This window comes from Thamnophis elegans, chromosome 13 (assembly GCF_009769535.1).
Source record: "Thamnophis elegans isolate rThaEle1 chromosome 13, rThaEle1.pri, whole genome shotgun sequence".
Classification (NCBI taxonomy): Eukaryota; Metazoa; Chordata; class Lepidosauria; order Squamata; family Colubridae; genus Thamnophis; species Thamnophis elegans.
In genome coordinates this window covers 19142502-19158278 of record NC_045553.1, presented here as the reverse complement: position 1 = coordinate 19158278, position 15777 = coordinate 19142502, and the positions used below count along the sequence as shown (strand labels likewise).

The following is a 15777-nucleotide window of genomic DNA, read 5'->3' as shown; positions in this document are numbered from 1 at the left end:
ATACAGTATGAGTGTTCTCCCTCTCAAAACTTCCAAACCATTATTAAAATTTCATCCACTAATTTAACAGACGACTCTGCTAATAGTCTCTATTCTGTTCAGAATTCTTCTCCTTCCTTCCCAGAATCACAGGTTTCTAGTCTTTTTATTTGATTTAAAATTACATTTCAGGCATGAGGAGAGAAATCTCAGGTATTCCTTGTGGTCTAACATGGCACAAGTCTCTGACTTGCTCTACTTGTGAATGATCACGATGTTGACATGTGCCTATTCAAATGAAAAGAGTAGAATCAGCTTTTAGCTAATGGTCATAGCAGGGCAGGTCATATTCTGTCCTCTTCAATGCTGTGATACTTTTCTTAGCTATTTAAAGGGCCAGGCATTCTCTCCTGCAGGAGCTTGTTATCTGGGAGCAGTGTTGAACTGGTTTGCAAATGCTCATATCATGGTTTGCTTTCCTTCACCAGATTCCTGTTTATACTCCTGGGTCCTTCTGGAAAAGCAAAATCCTACAATGAAATTGGCCGAGCCATTGCTACCCTTCTGGTAGATGACGTAAGTCAGTTTTGCAGGCCTTTGCCATCTGCCCCTATTCATTTATTGGTGCACGGCTTCTAGTACAATACAATAGCAGAGTTGGAAGGAACCTTGGAGGTCTTCTAGTCCAGTCCCCTGCCTAGGCAAGAAACCCTATACCATTTCAGACAAATAGCTATCCAACATCTTCTTAAAGACTTCCAGTGTTGGGGCATTCACAACTTCTGGAGGCAAGCTGTTCCACTGATTAATTGTTCTAACTGTCAGGAAATTTCTCCTCAGTTCTAAGTTGCTTCTCTCCTTGATCAGTTTCCACCCATTGCTTCTTGTTCTACCCTCAGGTGCCTTAGAGAATAGTTTGACTCCCTCTTCTTTGTGGCAACCCCTGAGATATTGGAAGACTGCTATCATGTCTCCCCTAGTCCTTCTTTTCATTAAACTAGACATATCCAGTTCCTGCAACCATTCTTCATAGATTCCATTCTTCATAGATTCTTCATACATTCCGATAGTTACTCAGTCGGAATGTTTTCTCATTCATGCATTCAGTACTGTGCTTAAATACAATACAAGAAGTGAAGAACTAAGCACGATTGTACATGGGAGATTGGCTGCTCTCTCCACCATGGCTTCCTAGCTAATGACTCTTCCTTTTCGTATGCAGCTATTCAGTGATGTAGCCTACAAAGCAAGAGACAGAGAAGATCTGATAGCAGGACTAGACGAGTTTTTGGATGAAGTCACAGTCCTTCCTCCTGGTGGGTGGGATCCAAAGGTTCGGATAGAGCCACCCAAAAAAGTGCCCTCTGCAGAGAAGAGGTAAGTGGGTTCCTTTGTCCAAGGGAGCCTCATTCCATCTTAATATCAGGAGGAAAGGACCTCTTTTGGGATTAATCCTGGTTTTTACATAGATTAAAAATATGAGCAAATAAATCACATACATACATGATTTATACATGGAAAATGTTGAACTACAGCATTAATGCCATCTTAATGTAAAAATGCATCTAGCCTGGTCTATTTACATTGTATCAAAACAGGACCAGCTGATCTTTAACGTTTGGTCTAGTCTAGTGGTTAAGGGGCAATGTTAGAAAACAAGAGACCAAGCCCTGGGTCAGACCTGTCTCCCCAAACAATAATTTAGGAAAGCAGACTCTCGACTCCAATTGAATGAATTGGACTTTGAATAAAGATTGCAGGAAGGTGAAGCTGCAGGAAGGTGGTACAAATCTTCGATACAAAGAGCCAAACCCAATGTCCCCTATTCTTCTCCTCAATGTCTGGTCCATTTCCACCCTATCCAGGATCACCACAATGTTGTAGGTTGTTTAGGCTGCTGGAATTTCACACCCAGGGCAAGCGGCCCTGAAGGTGCTTGGCTTAGCTGGTACAAGCAGCTTTGGTCTTCTTCACAAGTAAGCTCCCCCTCCCCATTTCCCACTATGAGATACACAGGTGTGGATTGCCTCAAATGCCTCCCTTCCCCTTTGATGGCAGGATGCCAGCAAGATGCCAGGCTGACAATGGAGGTCCTGACACCTGGCCTCATAGCTATGAGAACCAGTTGAGTAGCTTCAACCAAGGCAGTGGTGAGTGGCCAAGCCTGGGTCTCCCATATGATGACCACCATTGCCTCTCCCTCCCCCTCCTCAGGCTGCTCCAGGCGAGGGGTGAGCGCTGCACAGGCCCAGAAAAGTGCTTTCTCTCCTTGCCGCATCATATGTGACTGAAGGAGTGTAGACCACAGTGCAGAGTTGGCCCAACTTGGCCTCTCCTGCCTCCTTTCGCCCTGAGTCTCTCGGGAATAGGGCAGCATACAAATTGAATAAACCTTAACCTTGAATAAACCACTTATTTATATTTGATTTCTAATTTCCAATTGAACTGTAGTTCAACTTTTTCCAGAATTGATAGGTGTATGTATTTTGTTTGCTCATATTTTTAGATCTATGTACAAACCAGGATGGACCAGAGAGGCACAGCCAAAGGGCTGGATGTGGCACAGGGCCCATAAAATGCCCAGATCTGGACTAGAGGAAAAGAGACTCAAATTCTGTAGAATTTGGTGGGTGACATTGGACCGATCATGGTCCTTCTACCTCATCTGTTTGAGGAAGAGGAGGAGGGGAAAGGGATTCTGTAGGTTGCCTTGAGCTCTTAGAGGAAAAGTGATAGAAATCTAATAAATATCTGCCTTCAACTGGCCCCAACTTGTACTACAGGAGCTCATTTGTATCCTTCGTGTACTAATATTTCATGTCATTTTCTTCCTAGAAAATCTGTGTTTTCTCTGAGCGAAGCAACCCAGATGAACGGGGCAGTTGGAGGAGCAGCAGGGGGTGGGGGTGGGGGCAACGAAGATGATGATCTTCCTGCTGTCCATGAAATTGGGGAAGAGCTGATCTGGACTGGACGGTGAGAAAAATGTCTCTGCAATCAGGTGGTAGCAGTGAAGAAAAAACCCCTGCTGTTTAGGTAGAGAGAAGCATTGAATTGCTGGAGAAGAAAGATTTGGCCTACCATTCTGCCTTTCCATATTTAGAAAGGAGGTTTCTGCTTAAGCCCCTGGAAGACGAGCTTTCCACCCTCACCACTCTACCCCCAGCTCTTTCTGCCTGGCCAGTGCAGAAACCTGGATGGGAAAAATCAGCTTTGGCATCTACTTTAGAGAAGGGCAAGTGAGGACTCAGCCCCTCACTCTTTCTCTCTCTATCCCTGCTTCCAATGGGATTGATACAAACTGTGGTAATTCAGCCACCACCAGGTGACGTGAATGTTAGCCAGTGGGCATCATGCAGCATTGGCCCTTTCCCTGTCCTTTTGTGCGCAGAACCTTCAGGAAGCTTGCCCCTCACTTAGCAGGGCAAGATCCAGGAGGGCCAATTAAAGATGGTCAATGAGGTTATGGGAGCTCAGGGAAATCTGCAAGGAAGGGAATGATGTTGCCATCAGCAGCAGAATAATGTGTGGCTAGAAAATCTTGCCAAGGGGAAGTGAGTTCAGGAGTAAAGCTGGGCGCTCTGGACACTGAATGGGAAGAAGCCCTTCAGTGCCTAGAGAGCACAGGTGGCCCTGCTTCCTTTTCAGGTTCTGCGGGGGGATGTATTTGGATCTGAAGAGGAAGCTGCCCTGGTTCCTCAGCGACTTCTATGATGGCTTCCATATCCAGTCGATCTCTGCTGTGCTCTTCATCTACCTGGGCTGCATCGCCAATGCCATTACATTTGGTGGCTTGTTGGGGGACGCTACTGACAACTACCAGGCAAGTTCAGGCCAGCCCCCCAAACACCCCCCCCCCAACGTCTCTCCATTAGCATTGGAGAATCTGTACTATTTTGGCCCTTGATGTCCCAAGGCCTGAGCAGCCAGGAACAAGGAGGCTTTGGCACTTCTGTGCCCGCTTCAGGTCTGCTTTGCAGAGTTGGCTGAGGTTTGAATATGCAATCTGAAAGTCACAGCTAGTCTGCTCCCAAGGCTGGCCCTTCGGTGCGGCTGGAACCCAAGGCAGGAGCACCGAGGGCTCCCATGGGGCAGCCTCCCTGTCCGCAGATATGGGAAAGTGGCCGGGGGGGGGGACCAGAATTCAGGAGGCCTGCCATGAATGGTCCTCCTTTTTGAAGGGACTCAGGTGGTGCTGTTTCTCCCCCCAGGGCGTCATGGAGAGCTTCCTGGGAACTGCCATTGCAGGCGCCGCCTTCTGCTTGCTGGCAGGGCAGCCCCTCATCATCCTGAGCAGCACAGGGCCCATCCTCATCTTTGAGAAGCTGCTCTATGATTTCAGCAAGTAAGTGGGGGCCTCTTGGGCGGCTTCAGAACCCCCCCTCTGGCTGATATGGGGGTGGAAGTGGGGGCAGCCGGAGGTTCCCCTTTCCAACTGGGGGCTTTGTCCTCTCAGGCTTTGGGCCTCACACAAGCCCTCCCAGACACAATGCCCCCTTCTTCCCTTTGCCTCTTGGGCCGTATGAGCTCAGGAAAGGAAATGGAATTAGCCCAAGAAACTAGAAATGAACAAGGCGATTATGGGTAGTCCTCAACTTACAGCAGTTCATTTAGTGACCGTTCAAAGTTACAATGGTATTGAAACAAGTGACTTATGACCATTTTCACACTTATGACCGTTGCAGCATCCATATGGTCACATAATCGAAATTGATGCTTGGCAACTGGCTCATATTTATGACAGTCACAGTGTCCCGGGGTCACGTGATCCCCTTTTGCGACCTTCTGACAAGCAAAGTAAGTGGAGAAGTCAGATTCACTTAGCAACCGTGTCACTAACTTAACAACTGCGATGATCTGGGTAGACTAATTCACTTAACAACTGGAGGAAGAAAAGTGGGGCAAAATTCACGTAACAAATGTTTCACAGGAACATAAAGTTTGAGCCCAATTATGGTTGTAAGTCGAGAACTACCTGTACTAGAAGCCAGCGTGAGTTTGCTAAAAAAAGAGCCTGTTGCAGCTCAAGTGCTGGCTCACATATCAGTGATTGTCCACTAGGATTCCCAACTCAGCACTTGAGCTGCAGCTGCCCAAAAAGCCAGTCTGCTTTTAGGCTGCATCAAGTATCGCATAAAGATCATGAGAAGTGGGAATACCATTTTATACCACACTGGTGAGTCTACTGCATCCAGTTCTGGTCACCAGGATAGAAAAATGATGCTTAGAAAGATTGCAGAAACGTTCTGGAGGCTAAACTGTTAGGATGAATGGTTAAGAGAACTAGATATGTTCTTTTAACAAAGAGAAGAATTAGGGCTGACATGTCGGCTGTCACAGTGGTTGAGGGGCTGTCACAGAGAAGAGGAGCTTCACTTACTCTCCAAAGCACCTAAAGGCAGGACAAGAAGCAGTGAATGGAAGATTATTAGGGATCCTACCTAGAATTAAGAAGGAATTTCCTGGCAATGAGAACAATTACTTGTTGGTTTGAGCTGCAATTCTGTTTTGTTTACATGACCAAGTATCGTGGTATCTATATTCCTAATATAGTTTCCTCAATAGTACAAATTGATTTTCCAAAATCTACATTTTTCTTACTCTTGGCATTGGTTTGACTGCTGAATTGAAAACACATGAATTTTCATACTGTTTTGTGACATTTGTCTGGATTGCAGTTTCAAACATTCTAAATGACCGTTGACTTACCTGAACGGTCCTTCTATGTGTGCTGCGAGGGGAATCCAAGCATGGGTTAACTTTGTCCATTAGCCTAGAGACTGAGTTACGTAATTGTTGACCACATCTCCTCTGACTGGATGGTTCAGTTTTGTATGAAGGTCAGCTGAATCAAGAGGTGAAACAAATGTCACTGAAGGCGGTAGCCAATAAGGTAAGTAATCAAACAATGTCAATAGTCAAGAGACCGGTAGCTATAGTAGTGAAACAAGGACAGACTTTAGTGCCCGGACCAGCCGAAGCCGAGGGCGGGTTTGGATTCCCTCGCAACGCACATAGAAGGACCGTTCAGGTAAGTCAACGGTCGTTCTTCTGTGTGCTGCTTGGGAAATCCAAGCATGGGACATGCCAAAGCAATGAAAGTCAAGGGCGGGAGCTAGGCTGGTCAGGGTCCCCAAGAGGAGAGAGCACCCTCTGCAAGACTCGCCGCCCAAAGGAGGCCTCAGCCGAGGCATACATGTCCACTTTGTAATGTCTGATAAAGGTGATGATCAGGTCGCCGCCCTGCAAATGTCTTCCACTGATGCCTGTGTTGCCCAGGCCACACCAGGAGTGTGGTAGCCGCACTCCTGGTGGAATGGGAGTGATGTGTCTGGGAACCAGCCGGTAGTGATTGTCATAGGAAAGGGCGATGCATGCCTTCAACCAGCGGCCAGTGGTATGTGAAGATACCTTCTGTCCCATGGATGATGGCTGAAAGGAGACAGTGCCTTCGATCTCCTGAACGTCGCAGTGCATTTCACATAGCGGTGAAGTGTCCTGCCAACGTCAAGGTGATGCCACTGACGTTCCCGTGACGGGCGCGGGCAGAAGTCCTGGAGGATGAGCTCCTGCGCCCTGTGAACCAAGTGTTGATTTTCAGTAGGAAGGCCGGGTCCAACCGCAGGACGACTCTGTTAGGGTGAAAGATACAGAGATCCGTGCGAACTGACAGTGCTGCCAGTTCTGACACCCTCCTGGCGGATGTAATGGCCACCAAGAAGACAGTCTTGAAGGTCAGCAACCTGAGACTGATCTTGTGAATGGGCTCGAATGGTGTAGTTGTGAGGGCTTTGAGTACCAGGGACAAGTCCCAGGTAGGGTAGCGATGTATAACTGGACCCCTGATGTTCGTTGCGCTCTTCAGGAATGAGCGGACTCTTGGGTGCTGCATCAGTGAACGGCCCTGGTCGCTGCCAATCACTGTTGATAAGGCTGCGACTTGGCGGCGAAGCGTACTGGGCGCCAGGCCCTTGTCTAAGCCCATCTGTGAAAACTCCAATACCTGTGGTACGGATGTCCTGACTGGGTCAGCGGTAGCTGTCCAACACCACCTGCAGAAGGCCTGCCAGGTGGCCTCGTAAATACAAGTCGTGGATGGGCATCGCACTGCCTGAATCATGCCGATGACTTTATTTGAAAAATGTAGTCTAGTCAAGATAGCCCACTCACGTGTCACATGGCTAACTGCAGCAGCTGAGGGTTCGGGTGAATGAGAGCCCCCTGAGAGAGGTGAATCTGGCCGTCTGGGATTCTCCAAGGATGTGAGACCGACAGATGCACAATGCCGGTGTACCAAGGGCAACATGACCACATTGGTGCGATCAGGAGGACCTCCACCTGCTCCGCTAGGATTTTCTGAATGACAAGCGGGATGATCGGTAGAGGTGGAAAGGCATAAAGGAGGCCCTCTGGCTACGGGCTGCGGAGCATGTTGGTGCCCTCCGCCCCCGGTGTCCAGTATCTGGTATAAAACTGTGGCAGCTGTGAGTTGTGAGGCTGAGCAAAGAGGTCCACATCAGGCTGGCCGAACCTGTGAGAGAGTTCCTGGAAAAGAGCAGGATGGAGATGCCACTCCGCTTGGTCTACGGTAGCTCTGCTCAGCGAATCCGCTTGCATGTTGGATACGCCCGAGATGTGCTCCGCTTGGACCGATAACAACCTGCTTTCTGCTCAGTGGTGGAGTCTCTCCGCTTCCATCATCAGAGACTCGGAGCGGGTGCCTCCCTGGCGGTTGACATGAGCTTTGGAGGCCATGTTGTCGGTGGATGGCTCGCAGCTCTAGCCAGTTGATGCTGTTCCTTAATTCCTGGTCCATCCAGCGACCTTGAGCGACTTGGTCCAGGACATGGGCTCCCCACCTGAAGAGGCTCGCATCCATTGTTATCACGATGCGGTCTGGCTCCTTGAAGAGGCATCCCTTGAGTAGCTTGGAGGAAGCCTACCACCGGAGAGACCATAACAGCTTGGGTGGTAGCCGGACTCTGATTTGTGAGTGACTGGTATGAGCCCTCTGGAAGGGGAGCAAAAACCATTGGAGTGGGTGAGCATGGAACCGTGCCCAGGGAACAATGTCTATACAGGATAACATTTTCCCGAGCAGCTGGGAAAGAGTCGGTAGCAGTCAGGATCTTTGTGACATTATGTGACTCACCAGAATGTGCAGGCTTTGTCGCTTCTCCTGAGACAGGGACACCTCGTACCTCACCGAGTTGATGACAGTCCCGAGGTGGAGGAGTGATGTGGTTGGCTGCAGGTGGCTCTTTGGGACATTCAGGATAAAGCCGTGTCTCTGCAAGGTGTCAATCGTGTATTGCAAGTCCTGGAGCGCTTGGTTCTGTGATGATGACAGGACTAATATGTTGTCCAGGTAACAATTGACCCTTATGGGTATCAAGCGAAGAGAATGACCGCCAGCAGCTATGACCGCCAGCAGCTTCGTGAAGGTCCAAGGGGCTGATGAGAAGCTGAAGGGCAGAGCCCGATATTGAAGGTGACGCCCCACAAAGTAGAACCGCAGGTGCACCAGATGAATTGGCACGTGAAGGTCTTTGATGTCGACAGAGGTCAGCAGGTCGCCCTGGCGTATACAAGCTAATATGCTTTTCAGAGATTTCATCTTAAACCTTTTGTATTTTAGGTAAAGATTGAGCCGTTTCAAGTCTAGGATGGCTCGCCATCCTCCCGAGTTCTTGGGGACTAGGAATAGGATAGAATAGAACCCTAACCTTTCCTGCCCCTTCGGTACCTCTTTTATGGCGTTGATAGATAGAAGATGTTGTATTTTGGTGTCCATTAGACGCCTTGTTACCTGACACCTGGGTACTGGGCACCTGATGAAGCGTCTCGGAGGGATGGAGAGGAATTCTAGAGTGAGACCCAGCCTCACAGTCTGGAGAGCCCAGGCGTCAGAGGTGGTCTCTGGTGAGCGAAGGCTGATAGGCATCCGCCAATAGGCCCCACCTCATGTGAGTCACCGGTATCTACGAAAGGACCGTTTTTTGGCACCACCAAATGGCCACCAGTCCTGAGGTTGATTCTGGGTTTGTTGGTGACCTCTATCCCTGGCGCCAGAGTGGTCCTGGTTCCGATCTGCATGTAAGGTCTGTTGTACTGGGGAACGTAAGGAATGATGTTGTACCCAGAGTCCCCAGCGCGAAAGGCCTGACGCCTATTGTAAGGCTGCTGCCTTCTGTCAGTGCATCTGTTGGTGGATAGGAACACCTTGCGCTTGTCCCTTGTCTCAATTAAGATAGGATCAAATGCAGGACCAAATAGTGCCCCACCTTTGAAGGGGGTAAATGCTAGGCGCCATTTGGAACAAATATCTGCCTGCCAATGGCGAAGCCATAGCAGACAACGGGACGCCACATTGGATGCTACAGCTCGAGGCACGAACTTGGCTGCGTTGCATCAGACAAAACTTCCAGTGCCACCACCAGTTTGTTGACATCCTGGTGGAAGCGCATATCATCAGGGGCAAGCCTGCTCTGCAGCTGTCTAAGCCAAACCAACGAGGTTCTATTAAAGAAGGAGGCCGCCGTGGCCGCCCGTAAGGCCCAAGCAGTGGCCTGGTGGGTCTTACGGATAACCAATTCGGCTTTACGTTCCTCCACCTTAAGGCCCTCTGAAATTTCAGAAGGAATTAAGGCTGGTGAAGCCAAAGCCGCTACAGGTGGATTTACTGTGGGGAACTGAAGAATTCCATCCAGCTCTGGCATAAAAGTATACCGTTTCCTGTCCCCATTACTAGGTGGGGTAACAGCAGTTGGCTGCGTCCATTGTTTCTGAACAACGTCAAGAAACAATTTAGGAAAAGGAATGACATCCTGTTCCTGCACCTGCTCTGCAAACAGACGTTCCATAGAGTCAAGCCCTACCGCCGTACTAGCCTGAGTGGCGGCTCCCCCCATGTTGGTAATGGCCTTTGCCTTGTACAAGAGGGACTTAAATAATGTTGGGCGGAACAACCTGAAAGAGGTAGGCTGGTCCTGTGCTATGCCCTCATCATCTGAAAATTCTATGTCTGCCACTTCTCCCTCCTCACCTATCACCGAATCCTCACTGTAAACTGAAGACAAAGATGATGGAGGGTCTGCCTGGGGGGTAACTAGGCAAGGTTGCCGGTCTAGGTAAGTGGGCCCTGCGATGCAATTCAGCATCCACGCCCTGTGAGATGGCAGTTGAAATCATTTGGTGGAGTTCTGGAGGAAGGCCGAGCTCATGGCCCTCCTCAGCTGAGGCCTGCAGCTGTAGGTGTAAACGTAGCCGTGGCCCTTGCACAGCGGGCGCCTGGACCGAGGCTAAGCTGATTTCCGAAAGGCCAGGGGAGATTGGGTCCCCAGTTCCCCCTCCTCGGATGTTATTGCCTGGGGTAAAGGGAGATCAGGGACCAACCGTGGTTCCCAGGCAAGTGCAGGGAAGAAACGGAGGAAGGCCCTTGGGGAACTAGCATGGGAGGTGACCTGCTTGTGACCCCAGAGGCCTTGGCCAAAGGCCTAGACTTATCTTTACATTTAGAGGCCCTATCCAGCGCTGCAGACGAGGCGTGAGGCCTCTGGCTAGAGGCCCTGGTGGTGGCCCTGCCTGGCCTGGCGCTGGCTTCCACTTCATTGGTAGTAAGCGAGGAAGCATTGATAGACCCAGCAGTGCCTCCGGAGATGGACTGATCGGCCATAATCTTAACAGGGGGAGTTGAAAGAGCTCAATCTACCTGAGAGACCGCTTCCTGCCAGTTACCTCCCAGAGACCTATAAGATCGCACAGACTAGGCCTCCTCCGGATTCCATCTGTCAGTCAATATTGGCTAGCGACTCCCCGGGGGAGGGCCTTCTCTGTAGCTGCTCCGGCCCTATGGAACGATCTTCCCGTGGAGATCCGGACCCTTACTACCCTTCCGGCCTTCCCCAAAGCGACCAAGACCTGGCTGTTCCGGCAGGCCTGGGGCTGTTGATTTATCCAGCCCCATCCTAAGTTATGAATGTTGTGGAATTTTTAATGTTGTTTTTTATTTTTTGTATGTCCCTCCTCCATTTTTTACCTGTAAGCCGCCTTGAGTCTCTTTGAGAGTGGGCGGCATACTAAATAAATAAATAAATAAATAAATAAATAAATAAATAAATAAATAAATAATAGATAAATAAATAAATCTCACACTTCAACACAAAACACTTGCGCAGCTCCAATAGTGAAGGTTGACTCCATTCCCTGCAAGAGCTACCCCGTAAGTTGAGAGAAGCCGCGGCGAACCGACCTCCTCTAACAAGGGTGAGAGCAACAGAGAAAGAGACGTTAGCACAGCGCCGCAATTCAGGCATGAAAAGCTCGACCCGCCCCTTCCGGCCGCTTCTCGGCGCGCATTCAACCTGTTCAAAATGGCGACTGCAATCCAATGGGTGCAAAATTCAAATCGGCGGCTGCTACGATCACCGCTTCGCTCGAGCCCTCCGGCGTTGCAAACGTCTCTGTGCCAGCTCACGGACAGCAATAGTGGCAAGAGAGCGCCCAAGTGATGAAGGAGCTGTGGGACAGACTGCGCTAGTTCTAGTGGGTCACACCCATTCTAAACTACGGAGTGGCAAACCGACCCCCAACCGCGTTAACACAGCACACAGAGAGTGGCAAACCTACTCTCAACCGCACCCGCACGGAATTAAAGACAATTAGTGATGCTCACAGCAATAGTGTTCCCTTTGGCCACTAGAGCCCTGGGGAAGATTGCCAAACGTGCCGAATGGCTTGCAGGCTGATAGTGAACTGTCGCCCATTCATCCAGCCAGACACGGATCCGTGCTTGGTTTCTTCTCTAAATGAGTTAAATAATAGAGCGATGAATCCAGAAGAATGAGGTAATTTCTTTATTAGTCCTAGAGCAAATTGTGTTACGTCTCTTTAGGCTGGACTGAGTTAAAAAACTTAACCATCCAGTCAGAGGAGGCGTGGTCAACAATTACGTAACTCAGTCTCTAGGCTAATGGACAAAGTTAACCCATGCTTGGATTCCCCAAGCAGTGCACAGGAGAATCTTGTAGTACTTTTTATTAACTAGCAATTGGTTTGTTTGTTTGCTTAGCACATTTATGTGGCAGCCCATCTCAAACAAAGTGACACCAAACTTATAGAATTTGTTTCTTTTCAATTGTGCGGCTTATCTCATCCAATTGGTATATGAAGGCAATCAATTATAGCAGAACCAGGCCACATGCCACACGCCAACCATTTTCAATACCTCATCATCAGCTCACTTCCCAATTGCAGGGGACACAATTGTCAAATGTTCAGAACATTGAGTTCTGAAAGGAGCAAAATTTAGGTTTTGGGCACAGCTGTTAACACCCGTAAATGTCCAAAACAAGTCCTTCAAATCACTAAGACTCCAACCTGTAAAAAACTCACCCAAAATTTCTCAGGTACAACCAGTTAGATCACATCCTGAGGAGATGATTTTTTTTGGCCAAGCCCTACTCTTTGCCATATTTTGGCAAGATGCTGCCCATTGCCTTCTCCCCTATATGCAATGCATAAAGACTATAAAGAAAATCCAATCACTTACCTATAATGTTGCATGAGTAGGCACTTGTGCTTTCTTGGGTTGCCATGAAGATACAGTGGTGCTGCTGCAACTAAAGTGCTTCAGAGTGTCATGTACATTTTGCAGACATTAAAGTTTATTTATGGCGGTGACAACAATGTGCTCCTGTCTTCACTCTTTTTCACGATCAGAATATAATATCTTGCTCTGCTGCGGCCGGGGCTCTGCTGTTGTGGCCAACAGAGTGTTTCTGTTCTCCCTCTCAGAGGTAACAGTATTGATTACCTAGAGTTTCGCCTCTGGATCGGCTTACACTCAGCGGCCCAGTGCCTTATTCTGGTGGTTACAGATGCCAGCTTCATAATTAAGTACATCACTCGCTTCACTGAAGAAGGCTTCTCCACTCTGATCAGCTTCATATTCATCTATGATGCGGTTAAAAAGATGATTGGAGCCTTTAAGGTCTACCCTATCAATATCAACTACAATCCAGACTATGTGACTATGTATAAATGTGAATGCATAGCTCCAGATGCAGGTAAGTGCAAATCCTGTGTCCCATTGCAAAGTCATTGCATTCCCCCTTATAGTGGAGCAGTGTTTCATGCTTGATATGATGAACTTTTAAAAATGTCTTCCAAAGATTTCTGAAAGTTCTTTGCAAATGCAAGTTAATATCATTTATTCTGTCTGAAATTGGAAATAGCTCAGCCAGCAAAACTTTAATCAAATGTTTGTCAGTGTATGACAAGAGTTCCCTCTGTTGTCAAGGTTGTATTGTAAATTTATGCTGAAGTGGTTAGTCTCATGACATTTCTCTATAGTGCTGTCCTTCCTGGCCAGAAAAAGTGTAAATAAATCACAAGAGGGAATGGAAGTTACTGAAAATTTACTGTGCCAGAACCATTTTACTGAGAAACCTGAAGTCTGTTCTGACACAATACATTTCAGTGTTGTGGGGTGTTTCTTGCAGCAAAATTCACTGTAGGCAATTCACACCCATTATCAGTCCCTGACTGTGAGGCTGATGCATTCCCACCTCCAAGCATCAGAGCTGGTGTGGGACGCTCCCAGTGTCTCGTAAATATAGGACAGGCCAGTGTCTGAATGGGAACCAGATTATAGAAGATACACTTTTATTTGTTTTATCCAAAATAGTAAAAAGCCCGCTACTATCTTACGCTGAATTAAAAAATACTGTTATATATACACAGAAGTTTCCAAGTCAAAGGAATGCCAGATATGGAAAACATTTTCTCTACCAAGAAGAATTCTCTACTAATTTTAAAAGTGTAAACTTTTCTTTAAAAATATTTCTAAAGTTGATGAATTCTAATTAAGCTTTTAAAACTTCCTTTTAACAGACATACATTCAAATTCACTCAATAATATTTTACAAGCTTTAGATAATAAGCATTATATATACAAGAAAGAGAAAAGAAACCCATTTTCAAACCTACCTTAGGGACACAAAACTATACATTAGAGCCCTGGTTCTTAGAATGCAGTATGACAATCAAACTCTGTCCTCAGCCTGGAATTCAATCCTGACAGGGCTCAAGGTTGACTCAACTTTCCATCTTTCTGTTAAAATGAGGATCCAGATTGTTGGGGACAAGATGCTGACATTTTAAACCACCCAGAGATTGGGCAGTATACAAGTCAAAATGCTATTTCTATTGCTACCTCTTTTTTTTTTTTAATATATTTTATTCATTTTTCACATTCCATTTGCAATCACTTATATACAGGGTATTTACTATAAGAAAAGAAAAAAAAAAGGAGATAAAACGAACAAAAAAAGGAAACACAACTCATCATTCACAACCCCACCTAACCCTTCCATCCTCCATACACCCCATCTACCCCCTCCAACTTTCCTTTCTCCCTCTAACACTCCCCTCCTACTTCCCTTTCCCCTCAAGCCTTCCTTCTCCCCTTATTCCCCACACACCCTCCTTACATTCCCCTTACTCCTTCCTTACTCCTCCCTCTTCTTTCCCTCTACCTCCCTCCTTGGTGTATGCCTTTATTCGAGTGTTGTTTGATCTGATAAAAGTAAAATGAACCAAGGGAAAAAAAAAAAAGAAAGAAAAAAAAGAACCACCGTATATAAATACATTCTTGTTCTTATTAAGACTATGTTAACACCCCCCACCCCCCCCCCACAAATCCCCATCCCTAATCCTCCCGACTTCCCAGGGCCCACACCTGGCACTACCTTCTGTCTAAAATATCTTGTATACATATGGATTAAAAAAATAAAAGTAATATGTCAAAAGAAAGAAAAACAGAAAAAAAGAAGAGAGAAAAGAAAAGAGAAAAGAAAAAAAAGAAAAAAAAAGAAACCACTCTTTGTGTTGATCTCAGCCCCCCATCTTTATCTATGCTTAAATAGTATAAATCATTCTATCTATATTTTATTCTCGTCTCTTACTTCTTTGCTATTTACCCCAACCTTCTGTAGACTCTCCCGTTCCTCTTCCTAAACCTTATGATCCCTTCCGATAAAATTTAAGCAACGTGGTTCATGCCACATATTCAAATTACTTTGCAGAAGAGTAATCAAGCTTTCCCTTCTAGTAAAATTTAAACAGCGTAAATGATCTTTCTTAACCTCCTTTTCAAACAGTAATTCAAAATAATCTAGCCAAGCTTCCCCTTCTTAGTAAAGTTAAGCAGCGTAGATCAAATATTACTTTACACAGAAATCAACTTCTATCTTAAGATAATTCCAACCGACTTTCTCTTCTAATAGGATTTAAATAACGTAGTTCATTCCACATGCATTTTACCCTCATCCCTTACTTGTCTGATATTTACCACTATCAAATTTATGCTAACATTTGTTTGAGATCTAACTCAAAGCAATTTCAACCAACTTTCCCTTCTAATAAAAGTTAAATAGCATGGATCATTCCACATATTCAAATAATACTTTCAGCAAGAGTCAGTTAACCTTCTGTTTTAAAATAGTCCCTTCTAACAAAGTTTAAACAACATAAATCATTCCGCATTCTTTTTACACCTATCTTAAGATAATCCCAACCGGCTTTCTGTTCTAATAAGCTTTAAACAACGTAAATCATTCCACATATATTTTACCCTCATCCCTTGCTTGTCTAATGTTTACCACTATCAAATTTATGCTAACGTTAATTTAAAATCTAGCTCAAAGTAGTTTCACCCAGCTTTCCCTTCTGATAAGAATTAGTCCGCTTTTTCTACCGGAGAGAGGTCTCAAACCCCCATTCAGTCCTTAACTTTGG

At 46.6% G+C, this 15777-nt stretch overlaps 1 protein-coding gene across 1 annotated transcript in view; it reads left to right on the top strand.

Moving 5' to 3' along the window:
* SLC4A5 (solute carrier family 4 member 5) overlaps positions 1-15777 on the top strand; it is a 105457-nt gene that overhangs the window by 53282 nt on the left and 36398 nt on the right. The window contains exons 9-14 of the mRNA XM_032229450.1: positions 468-555; positions 1202-1356; positions 2815-2955; positions 3628-3802; positions 4191-4324; positions 12775-13046. Of these exons, the coding sequence (XP_032085341.1) occupies positions 468-555; positions 1202-1356; positions 2815-2955; positions 3628-3802; positions 4191-4324; positions 12775-13046 (965 nt within the window). The remainder of the gene's footprint in view (positions 1-467; positions 556-1201; positions 1357-2814; positions 2956-3627; positions 3803-4190; positions 4325-12774; positions 13047-15777) is intronic.